Raw genomic sequence first — 15,683 nt, forward strand, 5'->3', positions numbered from 1 at the left:
TTTTAATGAAACTAATGATATAGAGTTGACAATTGAAAAAATATTTTATAAATTAAGGAAATAAAATGAAATATGTGTATCCTAACTTACACTTTTCAAAAAAATTTAAAAATTATAAGTTAAAAATTTTAAATTTAAATAATTCAGAGTAAATATATACAATGAATTTATTTAAATTTTAATATTTAATCTAAATTAAATTTAGATTAAATTTGTAAAAAAAATCTCAAAGTTTTCATTTTAATAAATATAAATTAAGATATAAAATAAATATTTTAAATATAGGTTACTCCCTCTGATCCTATTTATAAATTATTTTTATCAATATCATCAATACCAAAACTATAAAAATATAAAAATAAAATTTAATAAAATTACAAACATAATCTTAAAAAATAAATTAATTATATAATATTATTTTTTACTTTTGTTTTACTTTTTAAAAAATTAAAAATTTTATTTAAAATAAAATATTACTATTAATTTAATAATTTATAGAGTGAATCATTTTAATTTTTTAAAAGATGATTAATAAAGTAAAAGGGAGGGAGTATTAAATTAAAAATCTAAACGGTGCAAATTTCATTCCATTAAGGTCAGGCTAATGACGGCAAAAGGAGCTAGCTCCAGAATGCACGTGGGTGGGTCAGCGTTGGCAAGTAGCTATGACTGCTCGTCAGCTTTAACCCTTCAAAGACCAAAGTATTTATATTGATGGGACCAGCAGCAGCGAATTATATATCAACTCTCTCCCGCTAGCTATCCTCTTTCTTTAGATTCAGATACAGCTTTCCAAATTCTTCCCAGTTAATCCAGCCATGGAAGAATCCTTCCCTGACGATGATATCACATCCTCTCTCTGTAAGTAACTGAATCATTGCTCAATTATTAGTAGTTTAATCCACTTCCACTACTTCTCTAATAATATGATCTGTTTCTGCCATTCATTATGCAGTATCAAAGAATAAGGATGAGGAAGTGGGTCAGGAGATAACCAGTGAAGAAGAGAACTCGCCGGTGAGACAAGTGGCTCTAACGGTGCCGAAGACGGACGACACGTCGCTTCCGGTTCTGACGTTCCGGATGTGGGTGTTAGGGACAATCTCATGCGTCTTACTTTCATTTCTGAATCAGTTCTTCTGGTATCGCACTGAGCCTCTCACCATCACCGCCATCTCAGCCCAGATCGCCGTCGTCCCTCTCGGCCACTTCATGGCTTCCAAAATCTCCGACCGAGTCTTCTTCCAAGGCACACCCTTCGAGTTCACTCTCAATCCTGGACCTTTCAATGTGAAAGAGCACGTTCTCATCACCATCTTTGCAAACTCTGGTGCTGGTACTGTTTATGCCATCCATGTTATTACTGTTGTCAAGGTTTTTTATAAGAGACACATCTCCTTCTTCGTCTCCTTCCTCGTAGTCATCACAACTCAGGTTTCATTATTTCTGAGCAACACAAAAACGAATAAGGCTGAATTTAATTAATTATCAGTTTAGATATATATGAATGATGATTCATGAATATTTGAAAATAAAGGTATTAGGATTCGGATGGGCTGGTATATTCAGGAGGTACCTCGTGGAACCAGCAGAAATGTGGTGGCCGGCAAATTTAGTTCAAGTTTCACTCTTCAGGTCATATTCCTCACTCACCTCAAATTACTTGAATTTACTAGTCCGGCTAATTTTTCCACTTCCAGAAACACACACCAGCTGTAACTGTAAGTTGTAAAAGCAAGGAATTGTGGGTCATGTCTAAACGCGATAATTACCTGCTGAAGTATATTTATTGAAAGAAAAATATCCTTCAAGCAAATAACAATTTGATACCGTGGGATAAATATGATAATTATTGTATAGTCCTAGAACTTCTTTATCTATTTGTTTTAATGTGCCTTTCCATCCTTTTAGCTAGAAAACTTTGCATAGAGCATAATAATTTGTTATTTCACTTGAATCATTTTATCAAGAAAATTAGTTTCATTTCTTTAAAAGAATATAGTAATAATTGATTTTTAATTGTTAGATTTAACTGAAAAAAAAAATTGGACCAACTTATAATTTATTATTCCATTCTATTCATTTTCTAAAAGAAAATAGTAGCTGATTTTTAGTTGTTAAATTTCATTAATAAACAAATTTGAAAAGAGAAATTTGTAATTTTTTTATTCTGTTCTTGTCATTTATTATAAATCATGATTTTTAATTCTATAAATAAAATTATCTCTCTCCTTATGAATGTAATTCATTATTTCTTTTAATAATCTCTTTTTTACTTTTTTTAATTAATTTCATTATATTCCTTTCCCGTAACTAAAAAGGACCTAGTAATTTTCTAAAAGAAAGTAGTAAATAATTTTTAGTTTATTTTATTTTAAATTCTAAAATGGGGCATCAATTTTCATAAAAACACAAAAAATGACATGTCAGTCCCGAGGGACTAAAATTAATTATTACATTTTGCTGTACTGTATTCTATATTTTAAGAGTATTTTTCTGTCATTTTCCCTTTTTATTAATTATCAGTTATGTCCTCGTGTGGCCATTATACTATATAAATCATAACATATGGACATGTGTTATGTCAGGGCACTGCATGAGAAAGAGGAACGGCCCAAGGGAGGTTTGACACGAGCCCAATTCTTCGTAATTGCCTTCTTATGCAGCTTCGCCTACTATGTATTTCCTGGCTACCTTTTCGAGATGTTGACTTCTCTCTCTTGGATATGTTGGATATTTCCCAACTCAATCCTGGCCCAACAACTTGGTTCTGGGCTTGATGGGCTTGGTATTGGGGCAATTGGGCTTGACTGGTCCACCATATCGGCCTACTTGGGAAGCCCACTAGCAAGTCCATGGTTTGCCACAGCAAATGTTGCCGTTGGATTCTTTGCGGTGATGTACATTTGGACTCCGCTTTGCTATTGGTTGAATGTGTACAAAGCCAAAACGTTTCCCATATTTTCTGACAACATGTTTAACTCCAATGGTCTCACATACAATATCTCAGCCATAGTGGACTCCGATTTTCATCTAGACATCGCAGCTTACGAGCGACAAGGTCGTCTCTATCTTAGCACTTTTTTTGCCATGACTTATGGTGTTGGCTTTGCTGCTCTCACAGCTACAATCGTACACGTGGCTCTGTTTCACGGAAGGTAATGCATGCTGCTCTAATTAGAAGTGGGAATGTCAACCTGCCCAAACCACAGAAATTTTTTACCAGAAAATATGGGTTGGATTGTTTGTTCAATTTATTTTTATATAAATTAAAAAATTTTCAACTCAACTCAATTTTTGTGAGTTGGTGCTTTAAAAAGACCAACTCACCAACTTACTTATTCTGTTTCAGAGAAGAAAATATATCGAGTTGATAGAGTTGAAAATATTAACCAACTTGTATCATATAGGTTAACTCATATGCGTTGGGTTGGGTGTTTAAACTTTAATATATTTTTATATAGGTTGAAAAAATTGCAACATAATCTAATGGATTGTTAGTAGGGTTACACAAAAAATTGAACAACACTGAATTTCAACCTAACATGAAGTCTGATTTCTTTCATAAAAAAGATTGGGTTAGACAACTATAGTTTAATCTTGTTTATTGATAACTCAAAAATTAATAGAACCAAATTTGATCCATAAGATTGAAAGATTGATCCTGTTATTTTAGTACTTATTTAGCTATTTTTTTTCTTTTTCCTCTATGAGAAATAATGATCCATTTTAACCTAATAAATTTAATTAAAATAATAAAAATAGTTATAATCATAATTAATCCACAATAATTTTCGATAATAAATATTTCAGTTACAGTTTAAATGATTTCAATTTATAACTTCAACAAAAACAATACTCAACAAATTTCAACAATACTACAATACAATAATAATTTAGAAACAAATTTAACAAATCTACACGCAATCATTCCTTAGTGTCAATTATATTTAAAGCATTTGTCAAAAATAAATTAATTATAATTATATTAAATAAATTAATAGGACCAGACTGGATCAAGTGGTCCAAATGCCCAGTCTCCTGTCTAGTCCAATATGAAAAAATAGTCTGATCTTTTCATTCTTTTTTATCTTGAAGGATCAGTGTTTATACGAATTGAACAGGACCAGCTTGGGTCGGACTAGGTCAGACCAAACCTAAAGACTTTTACACTGCCGTAGTTGATAGATTAAATACACTAACCCACTAATTTATCTATTTATTTTTTTCATAATTTTTTTAAAATACACTTAAATGAGAAGTTCTAATATAAAATTCCATGCAATTAAAAATAATTATATAATAAATATATGAGATTGATCAATTCCATTGTGATTTCCTCCATTTTTTATTTTTCAATTTTCTTTATTTTTATAAACAATATAGGTTAAATGGATTAATTCTAATCTATTTAGGTTACTTCATTTGATTTACGGGTTATCTGGTCTGAGTTATAAAATATTTTTTTAAACTAACCTGACTTTTATGACAGATTATTCATCTTGACCCATATTCCCCCTCTATTACTGCACATATATGCCTATTTTGCAATTTCTTCAAGTCCTGACATATTATATGTGATGTTACACAGAGAAATATGGGAGCAAACGAAATCAAGCTGGGTTAAAAGTAAAATGGATATACACACAAAGTTGATGAGGAGGTACAAGAAAGTACCCGAGTGGTGGTTCGTGAGCATATTGATTGTAACCATCGCAGGCACCATATTTTCTTGTGAGTATTACAACGAACAGCTTCAACTTCCTTGGTGGGGCGTTTTACTTGCTTGTGGTATCGCCATCTTGTTCACCCTCCCCATTGGGATAATCACAGCAATCACAAATCAAGTAGGTTAATGACTAATCACTACATTAATTACATTGATTAGTTCATGAAGTGATCGACCAACCATGTCTGTTTGTTTGTTCATGTGTTTACAGACGCCAGGATTGAACATTATAACAGAGTACATAATAGGATATATTTACCCAGGATATCCAGTGGCAAATATGTGCTTCAAGGTTTACGGGTACATTAGTATGACACAAGCAGTGACATTCTTGCAAGACTTGAAGTTAGGACACTACATGAAAATCCCTCCAAGAACAATGTTCATGGCCCAGGTTGTGGGAACCTTAATTTCAGGAATTGTCTACTTGGGGACAGCATGGTGGCTCATGGAAACAATACCGGACATATGTGAGGACACGTCCTCGGTGTGGACATGTCCAAGCGACACAGTATTCTATGATGCTTCCGTGATCTGGGGTTTGATTGGGCCACGTAGGATCTTCGGAGACGAAGGTTATTATGAAGCAGTGAATTGGTTCTTCTTGGGAGGTGCAATTGCTCCTCTTTTAGTTTGGTTAGCTGCTAAGGCATTCCCAGAACAAGAGTGGATTTCACTGATCAATCTTCCCGTCTTGCTCGGCGCCACTGGGATGATGCCGCCCGCGACTGCCGTGAACTACACTACTTGGATCATTGTTGGGTTTCTTTCTGGGTTTGTTGCGTATAGGTATTTCCCTGATTGGTGGAAACGTCGTAACTATGTGCTTTCCGGGGCACTTGACGCTGGTCTTGCGTTTATGGGCGTGCTTTTGTATCTTTGTCTTGGATTAGAAGATATTAGTCTTGATTGGTGGGGCAATGACATTGATGGTTGTTCTCTTGCTCACTGCCCAACCGCCAAGGGAGTCGTAATTAAGGATTGCCCTGTTTTCACATGACTCTAGTAGTTGCTCCATGAGGCTGGACAAGGCATGAGAGGAGCCATGCTAGGAAAATTTTGAATTCATAATCACTTGTATATAAAAATGTTTGGATATTCTTAAAAAATTATTAGATTTGAGTTTATAATTGATTTTGATATGTATAATAGATATTTGGATACTTAAAAAAAATTATGATTTTAAGTTTATAACTGATTTTTTTTTTTGACATGTACTCTCCTTTTAAATTATAAAACACTTTTGGGTGATATTTAACATTCTAAAATAGAAGATGCTTTAAAAAAAATTAAAATTTTATTAAATAGGATTATTTTAATGTTAATATCGTATAATTTAGGAGGAATAATAAAATTAAGTGACTAAAGTATACTTTTAATCCTTTAACTTTTTACAAGATTTCATTTTGATTCTTTAATTTTATAAAATATTTTTTTAATTTTTAACCCTAACATCACTAGTTTTATCACAAAAAATTTTTACTTTAAATTTTTAAATATCAACAAAATATTATTAAATGTTGATATATTAAATTTAGTTTTTTATATAATAATGATTGATACAAAAAAAAATAACCATATGAAATTAATGATAGCAGGATTAAAGGACTGAAAAAATATTTTATAAAATTAAGGGACTAAATTGAGACCTTATATAAAATTAGAAAACTAAAAATATACTTTAATCAATTAAGTATGTGGATATATTTTTATAAAATTATAGTTTTATAGTTTTGGCATTATTATTTATGTTGCCTAAAGTCTAAACATGCACGAACATGTTTATAAAAACATTTATACATTGGTCAAACAATTAATTCAAGATCCTTAAATTAGTCATCCTTTAGTTGGCCTCTTTAAGTTTGTTTCATTTATGCATATTTGTACCAATAAAATGAGAACGAAAAAAAATAAAAAAAGTACCTAATTTAATTTTGAGTTTATAATTGATTTTGATGTGTATAAAAGTGTTTAGATATTTTTTAAGAAACAATGATCTTGAGTTTATAATTGATTTTGATATGTATAATGAATGTTTATATATTTTAAAAAAAAAGTGGGTAAAAATCAAATTGGCTATTAAACTATAAGTTTATGAGCATTTGAGATTCTAAACTCATTTTTTATATAATATTTTAAAAAACAATTTAACTTCTATTACTAATAAAAATAACTTTGACAGTCAATTAATTATAAAATAATAAAAAAAGATATCAAAAAATACAAAAGGACCAATAAAATTTTAAGAATCCTTTTCTGTAATTTTTTTAATCCTTGTCTATAATGAATTCTTATCTGAAAAAAATAGCTCATATCAAATGAAGCTTAGAGTTTCAAAAAAAAAAATAGAACTTGAAAAAATTGAAAATGTTTAGATAAGATTTTTCAAAATTAGAAGTTTGAATCCTGAATTAATTCTACATGTATGTTCAATCCAATTGTGCCCTAGAAACTTTTGAAAGTTAACCAAGCTTAATTTTTTTCATGAGAAAAATATAAAAATAATCTAAAAAATGATAAAAAAAACTCACAAAAATACAAATAAGTACCCAAAATTAATAATTATAAGCTTGAAAAAATGCATTATGGAATTCGAACGGGCCCTCGTTTTAAATCCTTCCACCACTACCAGCATGGCCCAAGTTTTGTCTGTGTACATTTGGGACTTGGCAGGCAAGATGAGTCAATAGTCAAGGGAGGCGATAGAGGCAGGTTAGTGGAACACCGCCTTCGCTTGGTGAGTTTCTGAGAGCTGCTCTTTCGGGTTTTAGGGAGAAAACCATGGAGACGCAATCAGATGGCAACGAAGATACCATATCCAACATTAGAAACGTCCGACAACAGCTCGAAGCACGCATAGAGTCCCAACACAAAACCCACCTGGAATTGCTTGCTTCTTTACAAGCCATTATCCCTAATATCGTCTCTTCCCTCGATCTCTCTCTCAAGGTTGTCTCTTCTTTCAATGATCGCCCTTTTGCTCCCACCCCTTCCTTGCCTCCTCCACTTCCTGACCCTAAGTCTAAGAAGTCTCACCCTGTTAACTCAAAGTCACAACATGATCGTTCCATCTCGGCGGACCTGACAAATCCCGCAACCCAAAATGCCAGAACATCTCCGGCCTCCAACCCAGCTCGCCGTTTGGAAACTGAAAGCGGAAGTCCGTTAGCTGTGGTACGATCAATGGTCGCCATTTGTCTTTTGGGACGAGTGCCATTTTCTCCCATTGATTCTTCCACAGTGTTGAGGAAATTGGAAAATGATCGGAGTGTGACCCCTCTAGAGAAGGCTGCGCTTCTCGAGCTTGGAGGGGATTCAGGGCCGACGCTCGCTGTGGAGTTGGCTTTGAAGTCCATGGCAGAGGACAATGGTGGTATTGATTTGGAGGAGTTTGTGGTGAGTGGCAAGTCAAGAATTATGGTTTTAAATATAGACCGAACTCGTCTTGTCAGAGAATTGCCAGAGAGCGCCCAATATCAGCAACTAGAGTCGAGTGGAGGAGATGGGAATGTAAATCAAAATCAAGGTCAACAAATTACTACCACTGGCTCTGATATGAACAATGGATTATTTGGAATGGCAGGGCAAGTTCCAAGGCCAATGTCGGATATGTGGATGCCTCCTGGGGAGCCACATATGGGGTTGCCACCTATATTTCCAGGGGGTGGAGGGCCTCCTACAATGATGGGACCAAGGGGGGCACCTAGAGTAATGGGAATGATGGGTATGCCTAGAGGTCTAGGTATTTCTACAATGCATAGGCCCCCAATGGGACCGAATTCACCAGCCAGTGGTCCTAATGTAATGTCACATAAGCCAAGAACTGAAGAGGATGATATGAAGGATCTTGAGGCTTTGCTGAATAAGAAATCATTTAGAGAGATGCAAAAATCTAAAACAGGTGAGGAGCTTTTGGACCTTATTCACCGGCCAACTGCAAGGGAAACTGCTGTAGCTGCCAAGGTTAGTAGAATTACTTCCTACTTTAATAGCATGCTTTGATTTGCATTTCCATATAAAATTACCATAATAAGCATTGGCATCGCCTATAACTTATACCTCCTTGCACTGTTCCTCAAGTCAAGACCCCCTTAGTGGCGGGAGTTAAGTTACATCATCGGGCGTTCCATGTTCAGGTGCCTTAGTCTTGATGTATCTACACAAAGAAATGAATTTAAGAATTTAAAGAGTTGGTGAACAACAGGGTTAAAACAAATTTGCATATGTATGGTTACAACAGGATATTGTACTTCGAGGATGTAAAGGAATTTCCTTTCTATCTGGGTGACCAAACTTTGGGCTCAGGTTATATTTTGATGGTATTTTGGGACATCTATTTTGTTTTAGTGTTGTTGTGATTTCATCTGAATAGATTTCATGTAAACAAGATTGATCTTGACAAGGACATATTTATTTTGAAACATTCTAGGTAAATAATTCCAGGTTTGGAAATTTAGGAATCAAATGAAGAAGGGGATGCAGTATGAGTATGTTATTCAACAGGTTATGATTGGAAAATGATGAAAATATTTTCTGAATCTGGGGATTGAGACAAATATTACTATACCCATGATCATTCCTATCCTTAGCCACTTGGCCATTGCTCATAAAGAGCACTAGAAGTAGGTTAAAACTTCCCAAACAACTGTGGATGTGCTTATAATCTTATTATGATATTTTACGTATTTATCAATGACCTACAGCTATTCACACCTAGATCAACCTACCAAGTGATGTGGATCTTGAATTTGTATAACAATTTGAGGCTCATAGTACTTCAATTTATGGCGTTTATTTTCTCTACACCAAAATGCACTTCTCTGCTCTGTTTTCCTTATGCTTGCTGTGTGCTTTTAATTCACTCCACATTGTCTTTAGTTGATTAGTTCTCCTCATCTTGCTTGTTGCTGTCGTCTTGTTTCAGTTCAAAACAAAAGGCGGTTCTCAATTGAAGGTTTACTGTTCATCTTTGACAAAAGAGGATTGCCGCAGGCAGTCAGGATCCTTTATAGCTTGTGATAAGGTCAGTAACATTGACAGTATGCTACAATGTAAAGAATACCATTTTATTATTTTTATTTTAATTTCTTTGAGTTCTATGCAAGTTCTGCATGGCATCAAGTAAAAGCTTTGAATACACTAGTTGTTGAATGTCCTATGGGAGTATGCTTAACACTCTTAATATAATACTGTTGAAAGTTGAATGGAGAATAAAAAGAAGGAGCAGGAGTGAGAAGAAGGGCATTGTTAGTGCTGAAGTTCATTCCCTTACATAACTTATATCCCCCCTTTTACATTTATAGACTCAAGTATTTTCATAAATATTCTTCTGCAGTTGATTCCAACACAATTTGAAGAACCCAATAGGTCTTGAAATTAGGTAATTTGATGTGCTGCAAATGCTTCTTCTGGTCAGCATGACCGTGACCAGTATTTTGTTGAAGTGATGTTCAAAGTAGTACATGCTGAACAACTTCTAATTTATGGATCACCTTGAATTGTTTAATTATTTGATATGCATTTGCTGCTAACCTAAGAGAATCCATTGATTGTTAATTAAGATTTTTAGTGTTATTGTGTTTAATTATCACTAAGACTATGCTTGGTTGGAGGGGAGGGGAAGGGAGGGAATGGAGGGAAAGGGAGGTGAGGGTAGAGGAGGGGAGGGAGGGGGAGAAGAAGGGGGAGGGGGGGGATCCCCTCAATTTGGGGGGGAGGTTTTGGAGAGGAGGGGAAGAAAAATTTTAACCACCTTACCAAACAAGGGAAGGGAGCCCTCCCTCCCCTTGTTTGGTAAGGTGGAGGGAAGGGAAATTTTTTTAAAATTTCCCCTCCCCTTTCCTCCCCTCCAACCAAACACTACCGAAAATTATAAGTCTTCGTATACTCTGTTGTGTATCAAGTGAATATTCAATATTAGGGATGTCCCTAGAATCTTTTTATTTTTATTTTCTTAATAACAAGGGTATTGGATAACAATAATCCTGTACATTCAAGCTAGGTATCATTCTAATTGTTCAAAGTATATTTTATCCAAAATTTTATGCTATTAAATGAAATTTTATTAATATTTTTAATTTCTTATGTATTCCTTCATATGGAAGCCTTTAGGCTCATATTTTGGGCAGCATGAGCTCGCCGTAAATTTTGCTGAAAATCAACTTTAACTAGGAGGGTGAGATGACAAACCTGAATGCTTGTCCAATTAGTCAGAGCTTCTAATATTGAAGACAAATTCAACTAGAAAGCTTATATTGTTAAATAATTAATTTTGGTTAATGTCTCTAAAATACTTTTCTCAAAACATTTTTGGGCTTGAGGTGTTGATAAAGCACTAGTATTAATTGAGTTCTCTTACATTATCTCATCATAGAATAAATACTAAATGTCATGATTCCAACATCCATGCAGTTGATAGACACTGGCAACATATGATATGCAATAGTCTCCCACAATTACTGGCCTAAGTCTGGATTTCTAATACTGCTTTGATACCATGTCAATAAGTCAATACATCCCAAAGGTTGAAGAACTTTTTTTTTTTTTCCAGTTATTTGTAAATCTAGAATAACCAAAGTACTTTAAGTATAACTCCTAAAAGAACGTGAAAGCCTCACCTGATCATTGGCGACATAACCCCTACCCCAACCACACCAAAAAAAAGAAAAAAGAAAAAAGAACAAAAAGATATACTTGTTTTGTTTGAAACTAACAATAACAACTTAGTCTGAGGTTTATCTTATGAAAGCACAGACCCTTCAAAAGGAGCAGCTGTGTCAGTGTCTGAAACAGGTCAGACACTACACGTGAAGCTGTAATCATAAATTTTTGAGGGCTCATGTTTCTTTTATGCTGTTTTGTCTCATTTATGGAGTCACTTTCCCTTGACAGTAGAATCCTTTTAACCTTCTATTCAAAAAGGGGAAAAAAGGGAGGAAGACAAACATGTTTTCAAAGTTTTGGTGACATCGACTCTAGCTGAACTACCTATTCTGTGACACTGATTCTTGCAAGCTCAAAATGCACAATATGTCCTCTAACAGTGGTTCTTTCATGCATTTCCTGTAGATTCTATAAAGGCCTCCGAGGCTCATTCTGGATTAACTCATGTTTTATGATTTAGATTGCTTATATTTTTAAACAAAGATTATGTAATCATGGTAATAATACTTGATTTCACGGTGGGAAACTAAATTTTGCTGACAATTGATTCATCTAGTAAACTGAATCCTAAGATAAGGATTCTAATGTTAAACTGCCTTTCCCAGCACACCGAAAAAGAAATCAAAGAAAATATGTTGGCTAGTAGGACTCATAATCATGAATTTTTAACTGGAACTGACATAAAAGGTTATCTATCTGAGGTTTAGATTACTCAGCATTTTACCAAGAGTTGGTATTTATTATTTTAATTACTAGATTACTAGAGTAGAGCCCATGCATTGGTATGCCATCAAAAACGCCCATTGTTCCTGCCCATTACTCAGTGTCATTGTAAGCTGTAACATGCCAGTAGGGATGCAAAGTTTGGTGGTGGTTTCTCTTATTGTGCTCTAGGTGTTTATTTTGATGGTCCTAACATTCTTTCTTTGCATGAGTTTTGCAAACATGTATTGGTTTCCTCTCTTGCATTTATTTGTGGGTTCAGGGTTCATCTTGTTTGCATACTAATAAACCATGACCTCCTGACCAAAAAAAAAAAAAAAAAAAGTAACCATCTATCTGCAACCTGTTTTCTTGGCCATGTAGAATCTTTTGACTGAACTCATTCATGAATAAGAGGAGGCTGTCTTGTCAATTAGTTTTTTAACTTTTGTTTTTAAGTTCTTTAACTCTGCTCTTGTTAATATTATATTAACAGGTTCATTTTAGGCGGATCATTGCTCCTCATACTGACATTAATTTAGGAGACTGTTCTTTTCTCGATACTTGCCGACACATGAAGGTATGTTTTTGATTTCTAGTAAGAGAGATGATCCTATAAGTGGGTCTTCATTCAAGCTATGCTTATTTTTAGTTAGACTTATTTTATTTATTATCATTTTATCCTTTTACAGACATGCAAGTATGTTCATTATGAGTATGATCCTACACCAGATGTGCCTCCAATGATGATGGGTACTCCTCCTCCTCCCAAGCCACTAAAACCCCAGCGTGCTGAATATTGTTCTGAAGTGGAACTTGGTGAGCCGCAGTGGATCAACTGTGATATACGCAACTTTAGAATGGACATATTAGGGCAATTTGGAGTAATCATGGCAGATCCTCCATGGGATATTCACATGGAACTGCCTTATGGAACAATGGCTGATGATGAAATGCGCAATCTTAATGTTCCTGCTCTTCAAACTGATGGTCTGATTTTTCTATGGGTCACTGGACGGGCAATGGAGCTTGGACGTGAATGGTAAATGCTTGTTACAGGTCTTATTTATTGTTAGTTCAATCACAAATCTATTGGATAAGTAACCTCTAAAGTAAAAGTCCGAGGTTGCTTACATGCTCCTGTATTTGGTATGGTTTGCATGTCATAATGTGCCGAACTGCCCATGCAGTTTAGAACTCTGGGGGTACAAGCGTGTAGAGGAGCTCATTTGGGTGAAAACGAATCAACTTCAACGAATAATCAGAACTGGGCGTACAGGCCACTGGCTAAATCACAGTAAGGAACATTGCCTTGTTGGAATAAAGGGAAATCCAGAAGTAAACAGGAATATTGACACTGATGTCATTGTTGCTGAGGTCCGGGAAACAAGTCGCAAGCCAGATGAGGTTTGTGTAACAGATTTACTTGACTTGATCGTTAGCTAGTCTCTCCATTGACTTACCTTTGTGGTTCTAAACCATTGATACATTATTTGCTATGGCCAGGTTTAAAAAAGACTGTCATAAGATATTTTCAACCTTTCCCTTTCGACATTCTTCAACTGAATTGATCTTTGAATGCAAGAAAAAGAAACCGTCTCTCTCTCAACTAATTATGTGGAGCTATTGAATTTGAAATTTGATGCCTAGCAATTTGAAGTTGTCAATATATATTCTTACAGATGTACCCCATGCTGGAGAGGATAAGTCCCAGAACAAGGAAGCTGGAATTGTTTGCTCGTATGCACAACACTCATGCAGGGTTGGTTTTCTAGATGGCGTTTGTTTCTCTTTATTTTAACTAACTGGAATTCCTGGAATCTTCTGGGCTGGACATTTCTTTTTATGCTTTTTAATGAAGAATGCGCATACTTGTTATTGTGGAATCAATTAGTGCTTCATATTCATATTTCATGCATGCCTGGTTGTACATGTAAAGATCTCAATGAATGTATGTATGTATTATTGACTGCCTTCCCCATTTTTCTTTCAGATGGATGTCACTCGGTAATCAATTGCACGGAGTAAGGTTGGTTGATGAGGGGCTGCGGGCAAGGTTTAAGGCTGCTTACCCAGACGTGGAGGTTCAGCCGCCATCACCTCCCAGAGCTTCTGCTATTGATATAGACTCTGGTGCTGCTACTCAAATGAGAAGTCCTTTTGCAGCTACAGAACCTAAGTCCGCTACAACACAGTTTGGAGAGCCTTTGGCTCCAGAAACTGCTTATCCTTCCGAAGAGAAGTCAATGGCTGTGGATGTTGAGATCGGCTAAGATTCTGCTAAGTCAATCATGATTGGTGGTTTACTTGGTAAATCTGAAAGGAAACGGCCTTTTTATATTTTCATCAATGTTAGTATTTGGTCTCCACTTTTTTCCTCCTCCTTTTGGAGACTGCAAGGTTAGTTGTGTTTTTTTTTTTTTAAAGAAGAAAAGCCTTATAAGTTTTATATATTAATAATTGTAAAATGTATAGGTTGATTGTTGAAGCATGTAGCAATTGATATTTCATGAGAAGTGTTAAATGGGATTTTGTGGATGTATGTTAGTTGTGGCTTGCAATAGTTTAAGCATTAATGTGGAAGTGTTGTCCTCATTCACGTCCAACATTGGCTCTTCATGGAGCCGGTGAATAAGCATGAGAAATTGTAGTTCCGGGTTTGGGGGCTTATAAAATTTTCTTTATTTCAATTTTATTCTAACTGCTCGAATAAATCAAAAGAAATCCGAGCCAAAACTGAATTAAAATAGGTTTAGCTTAAATGTCCAAAGAAATTTTAATTTTATTTAAAATAAAAATTGAAATTAGCTAAAAAAAGTAAAATACAATAATGTTTAATAATTTGAGTTTTCTGGTTAATTTGAATGCCCGAGGTGTTAAAATTGGGTTTGGTTATATAGTTTATTTTATTGTATTAAAGTTTCTAAGCTTGATGTGAATAAATGTGGTCCGATTGAATTATTGGTTATTTGCGTGCGCAGCCTCTTTTTGAGGATCTGCCCTTAATGCTATAGCAGTGCCAAATGCTGAGTGGGTGTGATGCAGGTCAATTTGGACCTCTGCTGCATTCGGAGGATAATATGTCACTCTGCAATTGGAGAGGTTTGATGAGGTTGCAGAAAACATTAAATGGAAAATAAGCCCTCCCAAGATTTACTTGATTTATCAAACTCAGACCTTCATATTCTATTGGAAGGCCCAAAGTCAAAAACAAATATAGTGCACAACCCCAAAGGGCCTAATAAAGAGGTAAGAAATTCCAATTCGATCTTTTGAAACCGGTGTTAACAAAACCAAAGAAGCATCAAATTTGTGCATATTGATAGTTTTGGAAGGGTGAAGTGAAAACCCAAAATCAAATGGGACAAAAACGAGAAAACCCAAAATCGTTGTAAAGTTGAACTATTTAAGTTTTTTTTTATGTTATTGAATAATTTGATATATATATATATATATAAAATATTATATATATATTATATTATTTTTTATTTAATTATTATGTCAATAATTTGGTCAGCAGTTTAGTCAGTTGGACCTTAAAAATCATGACCTGTTGATTATGTCTTTTAAAACATTATGTCTTTTGAAG

At 34.5% G+C, this 15,683-nt stretch overlaps 2 protein-coding genes across 4 annotated transcripts; both read left to right on the forward strand.

The window, feature by feature from the left end:
- The first annotated feature begins 729 nt into the window (after positions 1 to 729).
- LOC129310531 (oligopeptide transporter 7) lies at positions 730 to 5,980 on the forward strand. 2 transcript variants are annotated; one of them, XM_054952394.1, is made up of 6 exons: positions 730 to 861; positions 956 to 1,434; positions 1,538 to 1,635; positions 2,589 to 3,158; positions 4,592 to 4,847; positions 4,941 to 5,980. In XM_054952394.1, the coding sequence occupies exons 1-6, from the start codon at positions 819 to 821 to the stop codon at positions 5,727 to 5,729; spliced, it is 2,235 nt and encodes a 744-aa protein (XP_054808369.1). In that variant the 5' UTR covers positions 730 to 818; the 3' UTR covers positions 5,730 to 5,980. The 2 variants fall into 2 exon arrangements, with proteins under 2 accessions (XP_054808369.1, XP_054808370.1); XM_054952395.1 differs by lacking the exon at positions 730 to 861 and having other exon boundaries at positions 1,199 to 1,336.
- Positions 5,981 to 7,388: 1,408 nt separating this feature from the next.
- On the forward strand, positions 7,389 to 14,677 carry LOC129311730 (N6-adenosine-methyltransferase MT-A70-like). Of its 2 annotated transcripts, XM_054954153.1 has the most exons (7): positions 7,392 to 8,692; positions 9,654 to 9,752; positions 12,591 to 12,674; positions 12,787 to 13,136; positions 13,285 to 13,501; positions 13,777 to 13,856; positions 14,088 to 14,677. In XM_054954153.1, exons 1-7 carry the CDS (start codon positions 7,511 to 7,513, stop codon positions 14,365 to 14,367), a joined length of 2,292 nt encoding a protein of 763 aa, XP_054810128.1. In that variant the 5' UTR covers positions 7,392 to 7,510; the 3' UTR covers positions 14,368 to 14,677. The 2 variants fall into 2 exon arrangements, with proteins under 2 accessions (XP_054810129.1, XP_054810128.1); XM_054954154.1 differs by lacking the exons at positions 13,777 to 13,856; positions 14,088 to 14,677 and adding an exon at positions 13,601 to 13,754 and having other exon boundaries at positions 7,389 to 8,692.
- The last annotated feature ends 1,006 nt before the right edge of the window (positions 14,678 to 15,683 follow it).

The sequence above is a fragment of the Prosopis cineraria genome, unplaced genomic scaffold, assembly GCF_029017545.1.
Source record: "Prosopis cineraria cultivar Desert tree isolate PC_DT_omini unplaced genomic scaffold, ASM2901754v1 PC5, whole genome shotgun sequence".
NCBI classification, from domain to species: Eukaryota; Viridiplantae; Streptophyta; class Magnoliopsida; order Fabales; family Fabaceae; genus Prosopis; species Prosopis cineraria.